This window comes from Amblyomma mixtum, chromosome 7 (assembly GCF_055824585.1).
Source record: "Amblyomma mixtum isolate Tamu chromosome 7, ASM5582458v1, whole genome shotgun sequence".
Classification (NCBI taxonomy): Eukaryota; Metazoa; Arthropoda; class Arachnida; order Ixodida; family Ixodidae; genus Amblyomma; species Amblyomma mixtum.
The window spans coordinates 30,254,939-30,266,839 of NC_143018.1; the positions used below are offsets into that span (position 1 = coordinate 30,254,939).

The 11,901-nt window shown below is 48.9% G+C and overlaps 1 protein-coding gene across 1 annotated transcript; it reads left to right on the forward strand.

The window, feature by feature from the left end:
• The first annotated feature begins 9,405 nt into the window (after window positions 1–9,405).
• On the forward strand, window positions 9,406–11,700 carry LOC149335521 (uncharacterized). The gene is made up of 2 exons (XM_089552162.1): window positions 9,406–9,828; window positions 9,919–11,700. The coding sequence occupies exons 1-2, from the start codon at window positions 9,482–9,484 to the stop codon at window positions 10,499–10,501; spliced, it is 930 nt and encodes a 309-aa protein (XP_089408288.1). The 5' UTR covers window positions 9,406–9,481; the 3' UTR covers window positions 10,502–11,700.
• Window positions 11,701–11,901: the final 201 nt, after the last annotated feature.

Here is an 11,901-nt window from a genome sequence, read left to right on the forward strand (position 1 = left end):
CGCGCGCTCCTCCGGCTTCCTACTAACATGGGGGGATTCAGCATTCCCCACCTGCCCACATTCTGCAACGTGCTCGCTTTGCGGGCGACCAGCGACCTGGCTAACCAGGCCGACTAACCGGGCAGGGCGCTCCTGTCATACCTACTCGGTACGTCGCGCTCCCTTTTCTTTCCCGAGCAGAGTGTCGGCCCGACAGCCTTCCAGCAGCCTCGGTTTTTCCAGCGAGTCTGCCAGACGCTCAGGTCCCTCACCGCAGCGCTGCCAGAGGTGGAGCTTTTTTCAACTCCCGCCTCTCGGGTATGCGAGGTCCTGGCCGTAAAAGAAGCCCCACAGGAGAAATTGGCGCTAAGCAGAGAGGTGCGATGGCGGGACCTGACGTCGTCATCCCTTCCCGTAGACGTGCGAGACTTTGGCTGGCTGCGGGGCTGGCGGGCCCTGCCTACGGCAGATCGCCTGGCTGCTTGGGGCGTGGCCCCCTCCGACCGTTGTCCGCAGTGTGGCCTTGTTGAAACCTTGCCGCACGCCCTCTTTGAGTGTTCTGTCGCCAGGACATTTTGGGTTCTCATGTCTAGAATGTTTGGAGCGACCCTCGGCCCAAACTCCAGGTTTCGCGACCCTTTCGAACGCATGCTTCTTTGCGTCGGGGCATTCGTGCTGTGGCGCCAGAGAGGTGTGGCGGCTCTGCAGGGACGATCACGGAAAGCCATGTACCCTATGTTACAGCGGGTACGTGCACGCATGTTGGCCCAAGCGTGCATGGACCTCGTGTCGCTGGATTAGCACCAGTTCCTTCGGCGCTGGTCCACCCGCTTCATCGTCGCGGGCAGGGGCCGTGTGTCGATGCAGCTCCTGCCATATTAAGTGTGGCGCGCCTTTGTGGTTCGCGTGTTTCGTACACGATGTTCGCTCGTTATGTTCGCGCCCGTAGTTTGTGCGCGAGGTTTGTGTGCGTTGTCCGCGCGTTTGTGCGTGTTATGTTTGTGCGCGCTATGTTCGCGCCCGGCGTTTGTGCGCGAGGTGTGTGTGCGTTGTTCGCGCCTTATGTTTGCGCGCGAGTATTTGTGCGCGGTATTTCCATCCGGCGTGCTTCCCCCGCGCGTATGGACCCCTGACGACGCTCTCAGGGGTCCTGACGCCTGACGACGCTGTCCAAGAAGAGTAGATATCTTCGCATTAGAGGTCACCGCGCTCTAATTTGGCTGGAGTGGCGGATCTCCACGGCTGCGGACGCGCCTGCCTGAAGCAGACTTTCGGGGATACAAGATAATGTCGCCAGTTTGAGTGTACTTTTCGCTCGTTAAGCTAATCGAGCTCGAAGCGGTCGTGCGGGTGAGTTCGGGCCATGATGCGGTGTTGGTCATTTTGTTTGCGGTGTCCAACCGTTTTGATTTGGACAGCGAAGGAACGAGGTGTGCCAACCTTATTGCTTCCGTCTTGGATCCTTGTGGCGCTCTTTCTTCCCCTGTGCTCCCTTCCGGCCCCGAAACTTCCGACGCTACAGGTGCCTCTGTCTGAACGGCTGCATTGAAAGAGGCCATAACACGCATACCTGGCTGGTAAGCAGCATCAGTGGATAAAGGTACAGGTAACTCTGTCAAATGCCTGTCCTCGTCTGGTTTCGGAGTGGAAGTCTCCGACGGCAAGGGACCGACTTCACCAGTCGTAATGCTGGTTTCTTCATGCACAACTGCTGTCGTAGCGGAGGGCGGTTCACCAGCTGAAACTGGAATCAACGGCTTCGTGCTGGTCGCGGTGGTCTCAAGCACAAAATCCACAATGACCCCGTAGTCTGCGGCCTCTGAAGCACGGCCAACCGAGGAATTCCTTTTGGAGCGCGTCTTCCTGCGGCGTCGATACTTGTGGCCGTTGGCCTCCTCTCCTTCGTGTTCGCCAGAAACGGGCATGGCTTCAGCCGCCAGGTTCATTCGTGACGTGGTTTCTAATGGTTGCGTGACGGCTTTACTCAGCACGATGACACGGCTAACCTTGGAGCTACCATAAGCTTTGATGGTGATGCTGATGTCCCCAGGCTTAATGGCACATACCCACGGCGGGAGATTGGCCAGGGTGCATAGACGAGCGAGTTTTTAAAATTCTCTTCACCCTTCTTTTCTGCTACCAACGCCTTCCTAGCTCGCGTCATTCGTCCAATTTAAGTCGTGAGCGTTAAAACTGAATACATGAAGGGACAGTAAAAAAGCAGCTTTGGTGAAGTAGCAAAGGTCACTTCTAAGATATCCTAGGTGTAATGCAGAAGGAAGGAATGGGCACGAGCCGGAGATGGTAATACACTGAAATGGAACGGAGTGCCCTATAAGATTCGAAGCTTATCGTCATCAGCCCGTATACGCCCGTAAGACAAGTTCGAAAAAGTTATCTCAGCTTAAGCACTTTCTTTAAAGAACCCGGGTTGGTCGAAATTTCCGGAGCCCTTCCCTACGGCGTCCCTCATAGCCTCAGTCGCTTTGGGACGTTAAACCCGCATTAACCATAAACGATGAACTGCGAGTAGTCGTTGCTACGCTATGCTACATATCCTACATATGTCCTCTTCCCCCATCAACCATGTAAATTCCTTCATTAATTCTGCTAGGATACCATCACTTGATGTGCAGGCCGTCCCAAAGGAATTGACATAGAAATAGCGATGCCTTCTCCAACAATTCACTGCAGGCGGAGAGATTGAGTACAAAGCAGCCAGATTTTTTTGCCCTCTTACAGTGCAAAAAAGTGACAGAAAGAATTTACCAACCGCGAAGCTCATCATCCGCTGTCCTCATTGCCCTCCGTTAACGCGAGGACTGTGTCCTCTTGGGTGATGCAATTACACCTTGCGCGCTTTCAAGTGCCACCTTTCTCATTGGAATGACCTCTGATGGAGGCCCATTTCCAAAACTGCGTCCGCTGCAGCACGGTACAGCAGCGTCACTAGTGAAATGATTTGCAACCCTTCAATTATTCTTCCTAATGTCACTCATATGACTCAGCATTCCACCAAATTGCAGATTCCGCCTTATAGCAACGATTTTCTGACGTGGTTACCGGTTCACAGTGATGACAGCATTCATGTTGCGTGCATGTTAGATATGTGAGGACTGGTACGACGGCGAAGAACCGCAACGTCCCTGGCAGAAGTCCAAGAACCACTTTTATGTACCCATCGTTGTCAGGTTTGCAATAAGCGTCAAAAAACAGCGAACGTGAAATATGCAGTAACATTTGCTTCTTCTTCGCATTGCAGCTTGCGAAGACTCAGGCACGAGACGCGCACATATGCGACAGAAGAAGTAGGAGCCTCCACTGAGCAGCACCACCACCGACCGGCCTTTTGGAAAGGCCTTGCCAGGATGTCTTCGTCGCAGCCCGAGAGCAGCGGTGAGCGATGCTTTCCAGTCGTCGCCGCAGCTATGGTCGGACATTAGTCTACGAATAATGTATTTCACTGCGTTTCTCAGATATTTCTAGCCGTAAGAAGTGTTTGTACACATGCTCACTCTAACCCTAATACTTGTTCTACGAGTCTACGCTCCTTACGCTCCTTAGAGGCTACGCTCCTTTTTGTTTTCGGCGCATCGTTCATGTCTCAGGCGCGAATATTTCGTGAGAATAGCAATTTTTCCAATGGGAGCTTGCATTTCAGCTGCTATATTGACCGCAGAGTCTGAACCTGTCGTAGCCGCGGATCGTGTTAGTGTCCCGCGCGCATTAGCTACCAGAATTGTGAAATTTTGCCGCACACCCTTACGATGGGAAGTTAGAGTACTGGAACGGCATGAAACCGCATAAAGGCTTCTTGCATAGCCTCTTTAGCTATTTAAAGAGCGGATTTTTAACGTATAGGTACTCGGAAACTGCGATCGAAAGAACATTCTATACTGGTATGAAACAAAACGCAAAGCAAAGGCTACGCATGTGTATCGATGAAAGCGAAACGCAAAAGTCGCCCGTTCGCTAAGGGATGTTATAGCACGTTAAAGATCGCCAGAGGTCAAAATTATTCCGCAGCTCTCCACTACGGCACCTCTTTCTCCCTTTCTTCTTTCACTTAAACCCTCCTGCCTTTTCTTACGGTGCTGTTCGGAAGAGCACCGAGATGTGAGACAATAACTGCGCCATTTCCTTTCCTCAAACAGCAATTTTCAATTTTGTAATTTTTACACGAAGTACGCTTAGCTCTGCTGCATTACCGCCGACACATACTGCCACAATGGCTTCACTTCACTTCACTTCACTTTATTACCTTAAAGACCACAAGTTAGGGGGTACTACATAAGAGGTGGGTGCAGACAGAATCAAACTTCATGTACAAAGATGTTATTCGTTAAAGGGCCACTGACCAGGGTCCGGACATTTTTGAAAAACAAGCCCACTGCATAGATGAGGCATCGAAGATAACCTCTGCAAAATACTAGAGCCATGCGCGCCCCGAAAAGCTGCGAAAATTCAAATCAAAGCCCGTTCGTTCTTTCCTTCCTTCAAAAACGGGCCCGGCCCACTACTCTGCACCCCGCTGACGTCAGGGGGGTCTACTTTCGCTAAAGGCACTCCATTGGTGCATCGTTCTGACTGACGGGAGAAGGTTGGGCGTAGCCTTGGCGTCGCGTCGTCTGCACAACGCTTTCCGCAGCGCCTTCTGTTCTGGCTCATGCCTACAAACCCGCATGAAGGAACAAAAAAAAAAAACTGCGGAAGGAGCGTGCGGCGACAGCCTTGAACCCTAGCCATAAAAAGTAAAAAAACAGTAAAACTGAGGGAGTTAGCTCGCCCCCCCCCTCCCCCCCCCCCCCCCCCCCCCCCCGCCGTGATCCCGTCACGAGACGCTCTGCGTGCGCGCTCCCTTCTCAGTTTCTTTTCTTCTATGCGAGCCCCCCAAAACAAGGTTTTAATTAGTAGTGCAGCAGAGCCTTTCCCTCGCTCGCCCACTTTACCGCTCCGCACACATACCGCTTATCTTTCGTGCATCTTGCGTACGCCTTGACTCCAATGAATGACATATGCTTTGGAGCGGAGAAAAGACACAAACACACAGAACACAAACACGCATGGAGAAAAGCAAACGGGCGGTTGCCGGGTCCGCGCTTCGCCGTGTGTTTCGAACACAACCGACTTCCGCCCCTCCGCTCGTGAAACGGTGGGGAGGCCTAAAAGAAAATGAAAAGGTGGCTCGTTAACTGGGAATGACAAACAGATGTATGAAAGGATGCGCTCGCTAACAAGTCTAGGTGGTCGAGCCGATCGCGCCTCTCGATCGTTCAGTGTGCGGAGAAAATGCAAAAACCAAGAAAAGAATTCTATTGAAGGCGGGGCCATGACGTCGCCCTGTGACGCACTCCACAGACACCACGCCTCCGGCTTACACCGGAGAAGGAAGGGGTGATTTTGCCTTGCCGAGCCTACTCGACGAGGAGCGGGAGAGAAAAATTTCGAGGAGGGAGTGGAAGGAGAGGAGGCTCGCTGAAAGAGAGGTAGAGAGTGTCTGCTGAGCTGGGGTGGTCCGTGGCCCTTTAAATATGGCAGTTATACAATTCAAAAATGAGGATGGACAGGTGGTTGCAGCGACGTCGTGTGGAAGGCCGTTCCAGTCTTTGGCTGAGCGAGGAGAGAATGATGCAGCAAACGTTGTGGTATGAGTCTGTGGACGGGAAACTTGCAGGGGGCTCGACTCCTCTTTTAAAGATGATATGCTGATATCATATGAATAACATGAATGAATGAATCTAGTGGCTCGGTTCTGTAGCGATTCTAGTGATGTTAACAAATAAATTTGGTTAGGGCTCCAAATGGGGGATGCATATCCTAGTTTTGTTCGAACGAGGGACTTTTAGGCAAGAAGCTTAACGTTTGGCGGTGCATGGCGGAAATGACGTTTCCGGAAACCAAGGGTTTTGTTAGCTGATGATAGAATGTTAGTGACATGCGCATTCCAGGTAAGATCTTGGCTTAATGTTACACCCAACTATCTATAGGAGTTGGTTAGTTCTACTGCGACGCCAGAGATTACGTAAGGGAATAAAAGGGGTTTGCGTTTGCGGTGAAATGACACGTGTTTGCATTTATTGGGGTTAAGCTCCATGAGCCACTCTCTACGCCAGTCTTCTATACAGGTTAGGTCGTTTTGGAGTGCTAGCTGATCGGATGGGTTATTAATTGTGCGGTAGACGACGCAGTCATCGGCAAACATGCGGATGTTAGAACAAGCATGCATGGGTAAATCGTTGATATATATAAGAAAGAGAAGGGGAGAGAGCACTGAACCTTGAGGAACGCCTGATGTGACTTTGAGTGAGTTAGATGATTTGTTATTAATATAGACAAACTGGGAGCGACCTGCTAAACATTGTTTTAGCCATTGTAAAACATTAGGGTGTAAATTTAACAGGGAAATTTTTTAGTAGTAAGCGTTGATGAGGTACCTTGTCAAAGGCTTTAGCAAAGTCCAGAAAGATTGCGTCGGTTTGAAGGTTAGAATCAAGATTTCTGTGCAGATCATGAACGAAAATGGCTAATTGTGTTTCGCAGGAGAAACCCTTACGAAACCCATGCTGATATTCATGGAAAAAATGGTTCGAGTCAAGAAAATGCACTATTTGCGAAAAAATGACGTGCATCATAATTTTGCATGGCAAACTAGTCAAAGAGATGGGACGATAGTTAAGAGGTGATTCTTTGTTACCCGATTTGAACACTTAACGACCTTCCCCACTTTCCAGTCGCTGGGTATGTTACCTGTGTGAAGTGATTGCGCAAACAATAAAGATAAGTATGCTGTAGAAACGTGCCGAGTATTTTTTAACAGCTTCGAGGTTATTTCATCAATACCTGCTGAGGATGATATTTTAATATTTTTGATAATACAGGCAATTTCATGTGCAGAAAGTGTGGGTAAATGCATTGGGGATATTGGAAATGCAGTTGTATCAGGTAGTGGCGTGTCAGTTTCATCCGTGAAAACAGATGCGAATGCAGTGTTAAATATGTTCGCGCATTCAACGTCGCTGGCCTCTTGTCCAAGTACGTTAGTAAGAGTGATAGGGCGTGTCTGCTGGGGGTTTAGTACTTGCCAGAATTTGGCGGATTGCTGATTAAGATCTTGGGCAGATCTACACCAAAAAATATTCGTTTAGCGTTTCGAATGGATTGTAAATACACGTGCTCAGCCTCGTAATACTTATTCCAAGCGCATGCGCTTGAGTTGAGATTTGCTGCTCGGAATAGCCGTTTTTTCTTGTTTTCGAGCGTTTTTAATGACTTCGAGAACCATGGCTTATGACGATTGGCACAAAATGTTATGGTGGGAATAAATTCAGACGCAAGTTCTAATATATTTGTTTTGAATGTTTGCCAGTTATCTTGAACAGATCGGTCTTGAAAGCCCGTTTCGAAAATTGGAAAAAAATTGTGCAGTTGGTTGTTTATCGCCTCGTAATTACCTATATCGTACAAAAGATCGTTTTTTGATAAGTTTGGCGCAATTCGGTGGCAAAGGTGAAAGTGGCATGCAAAAATTTTGTGATCGCTAATTTCGCGGAGATAAGTAAGGGATGATAAACTTTCAGGGCGATTAGTCAATAGCAAGTCCAGAATGTTCGAAGATTCATGTGTAACGCGTGTTGGTTCTGTTACTAATTGGGTGAGGCGAAAGTTGAGACACACATCAATGAAATTCGTTATTTCTGCGTTGCCTGTTGATGTTATGTTCTTCCAATTAATGCTAGGGTAGCTGAACTCGCCAAAGAGAAGGATGCATGCGTTAGGGTATTTAGTATCAAGTTGGTTTAGGCAACAACCAAGGCTATGCGGGAAATTTGGGTTATTGCTGGGAGGTCGATAGCAGAAACCTAGTATGATTAAATGGGGGGCGGAACGACAAATTACCCACAATATTTCAAGCTATGAATCGATGTTAATAATAGAACAGGGCAACTGTTGGTTAGTGGCAATAAGAACACCTCCGCCTCGGGAGTCTTTGCGATCCTTCCGAAACACGTTAAAATTGGGTAAGTCAGACAGAACTTCAGAATCGGTGATGTCACTTGTTAATCATATTTCAGTTAGTATAGGTATGCTGCTTACGGATGAGGAAACAAGATTAGAATCATGATCGCGCTTGGGAATAAAGCTGCGATTGTTTGTGAAGATAATGGAAAAAGAAAGATTTGGAATCTTACCTCGAGGACTCTTGAATGGACGTACAGTTGCACGATGATCAGCCGATTGCTGTGCTATTTCTTGGACCGTCTGTGAGGATTCGTCGAATGCATACCACTTCGAACCAGTATGCAGTGTTTTGTAGCGCAATGAAAATGCTGTTTTTTTGCTTCGGGCGAAAGCAACGATCTGTTTCCGTGCGGCACGAACCCGGCGTGAAAATTCCTCGCCAATGCTATAGTTAGTACCCTTTAGCATAGTGCCTTTGGAAAGTATTAGCTCCTTCGTTTTAAAAGAGGAGAAATTAACTATTATTGGGCGAAGATGTTCGGGTGAGTGGCGTCCAAGACGGTGAGTACGTTCTATTTCTTTGGGATCAATTGTCAACTTCAGGGTGTCATAGCAGTGGCGGATGACTGTTTCTTCGGATTGGGCATATGTGTCTCATGGATTGTCATCTGTGATGCTGTAGAAAATTAATACCCCTGTCACACAGGCACCATAAAGCTCCCTTATTATAAAGGCGAGCGAGCCGGTAAAGGTAGCATTATCTTAAAGTACCGGTGTCGGTGCTACACGGCGCAGAGCCGGCCTTTAGCTGCTTTCTTCTCGTGCCACCAGGGGGCCAGCACTTTCGGTTTTGTTTGCATGTTTGCGACAAAATATTACGTTCAGTTAGCATTTTTATTTTTGTATTAGTTATTTTTGCACCCAGAATGTTTTTTTTTTTTGAGAACTCAGGCAGCGGCCTAGTAGCACAATTTATAAAACGACGTGTTTTAAGTAAATGTAGCCTTGTTCGCGTCTATCCCAGCCACCATGGACCGTTTTGCTTGTTTTGTTATTCATGCGCCTATCCGCCGGTGTCTGCGGTGACATCGTGCCAGATTTCCACAGTTCTAACTTTCATGTGCGTATTCAGCAAGACACTGCTAGTTTCTAGTTAACAGAGTGTCTCGCCTGTGCCTGTTGTGTGTTGAATTGTGTTTGTTGCGAGTGTTGTACGAGTGCCGCCATGAGTGACGAACGCGAGCAAGTGCGACGAAAATGCGAGATCGCGCTCGCTGTTGCAGCCATTGTGTCATCGCAACTAGATATCGAAGCTGCACGTGCGCAAGTGCGTGCTATTGAGGAGCGGCTCATCGCAAACAACGCGATACTAACTATGCTCGCAGCGTTGCCACCCCCTATGCCTCGCTAAGTCTGGGCGTACCCGAGAATCGGACGGTGGTTCGAAAACACGTTGCCAAATCTGGGAAGCCGGAATTTCCGGCAGTCGTTTAGAGTTTCGCAGACTACATTCCGGTACTTAGTTGATGCTTGCCGGCCAGAAATGGAGCGCCAACATACAGCCATGCGCGAGGCGATTCCAATCGAAAAGCGTGTTGCAGTGGGGCTCTACAAGCTTTGTTCTTCGGCAGAGGACAGGACTGTTGCCCACTTGTTTGACATAGGGAGGTCCACAGCCAACATCATATACCGAGAGTTCTGCGAAACGGTAGTGAAGGTGCTGGACAGGCAGTGGATAAAGATGGTGGCGGAGGATGACATGCCGGAACATATTATGGAGTTTCAGGCTGTGTGTGAATTTCCCCAAGCTATTGGAGCTTTGGATGGATGCCATTTTCCAGTCTCTCCACCTAAAGAACACGCCAGCGATTACTACAACTACAAGGGCTGGTAAGTGCTGAAAGCATAGAATAAATATGGATGTGTATTCATAACTTGTGATAGAGCATGTTTTTTTCATAATTGAAATTATATTTGCAGGTACAGTGTCATCCTGCTGGCCCTTGTCGACCACAAATACGCCTTCAGATTCATCAGCGTTGGCTCTCCAGGGCGTTGCCACGACTCCCATGTGTACCAAGAATCGGCCTTGGCGAAGGCTGTTTCCAGCTCCATGTTTAGAGCACCCACCGCTGTTATTAGTGGCACTGCAGTACCCCCGTTGATACTATGTGATCAGGCCTTCCCACTAACGCCAAACCTCATAAAGCCTTTCCCCAGTTCAAGCACATTACCAGACCACAAGATTTTCAATTACCATCTTTCCAAATCCCGAAGAATAGTTGAGAATGCCTTTGGGAGGCTTAAGGCTCGATTCCGCTTCACAATGAAGAGGATGGAGTGTGACATTACAAATGTACCGACTGCAATACGTGCAAGCTGTGTGCTTCATAACATCTGTGAGCATTTCAAGGACTCAGTCTCGCAGCAGTGGTTGCGTGAAACCGAGATGTATAATGGTATTTTTGAGCAGCCGACACATGCTACGGATGTCCAGATTGGGACAGGAAAAGAAGTTCGAGATGCGGTTGTTCAGTTCTATAAACAACTGGGACACAGCTAAGCAGGGCACAAAAATGTTGCGCAGCTATATTCCATCTCATAAGATGTTTGTAGCAGTACGCAAGGTAGAGCTCTCTCGTCAAATCAGAATGGAGCGCACTATGTTAGTGTATTCCTATGCGCTGTCGCACTGCCAATTACTGATCGGTGGCTCCATCCATGTGAAAGAAAGCGTACTAATAGCTTCTTTCTACCTCTAGCAGGTGGGGCTTGATGTCTTTTTATTCTTTCATTTGTTTGTTTTTGGACAGGCGGACGCCCGTTACGAAGGGTTGGGCCCCACTTTTTTGTCGCCACCTGTTCGTATCAGACCCTCGGTTGTCACGTCACAGTTATTTTCAATGTTCCTGTCATGTGTTTATGAATTTATTTATTCCAGCATGGTCACTACACTATTAAGCTGGGTCGAATGCAGGCCAGGGCAGCCGAATGTCGATGGTGGCGAAATGCAAAACAACCCCATGCGCTGCGCCAAAGCCAACGCACAAGCGGTCAACATTAATTTGGAGCTGTCCACTGCGGTGTCTGCCATATCTTATGAGGGACGATTTACTCACTGCGACAGTACTGAATGGTCCCGACTTTCGTGCGCACATTAGCACGTTAATGGGGCTCATCTCATCGTCCTCATCACAACTCCATTCAGCACTGCTGGTTGGTTGTGTCGTCCTCCAGGTTGACAACTGTCACAGACCAGTGGAATGTGTCTCGTCAGGAATTCTCTCGGGGCTCGGCTATCGGCGAACGAAGCCGACTGGAATTCCAGGAGGAGTGGAAAGTTCTACAGCGGGTGGGCACAGTCGGGAGGAAGTAGGCAGCTGAAGAGGTTGGGTGGTGTGTTTGCGGGCGTGGAGGGCCGAGTTACCGCGCCGAGGCACGCGTTCCATCGCACAAGGCCCGCCGCCGTCGAGCCATCGTCGCATCCACAACCACCCGAACCAGAGTCATCGCCGCAGCCCCCCGTATGTGAATTGTCCGTCGGACTTTCTGCTTTTCTAGCTCTAACTTTTTGTATATTACTTCTTTTCATGCCCTGTACGCCTTCTTGTTCTCTGTAGTTGGATTTGTGTGTTCTTTGTATTGTCTCTCTCTTGCTTGTCGCGTTTCGTGTTTTGTATAGCTTTTCGGCTACTCCTCTGTTCGTTTTACTCGTTTTTGTGTTTTCCTGCATTCGAGTAAATATTTCTTCTAAACCCGCAACCCCTTGAGTTCCTTTGGAGGACTGACGCACCGACACACGTGCACCTCGCACGGGCTGACCGACCTCAACAAATAAATGTTGCACAACGCTTGCTTTTAGGCCACAGGGGAGCGTAAAGCGGCCCCTGTGCCTCGACGGCTTGCACCAGGCAGCCGGTTGGTGGGCGATAGTTGTGACAATAATTGGCGTCCGCGCGACAG

What these genes read in the sequence shown, in the direction of transcription:
- LOC149335521 (XM_089552162.1), top strand. Translation starts at nt 9,482, where the DNA reads ATGGAGCGCCAACATACAGCCATGCGCGAGGCGATTCCAATCGAAAAG. An exon ending in TACTACAACTACAAGGGCTG is followed by an intron (nt 9,829 to 9,918) that starts GTAAGTGCTGAA and finishes TTATATTTGCAG; the next exon opens with GTACAGTGTCATCCTGCTGG.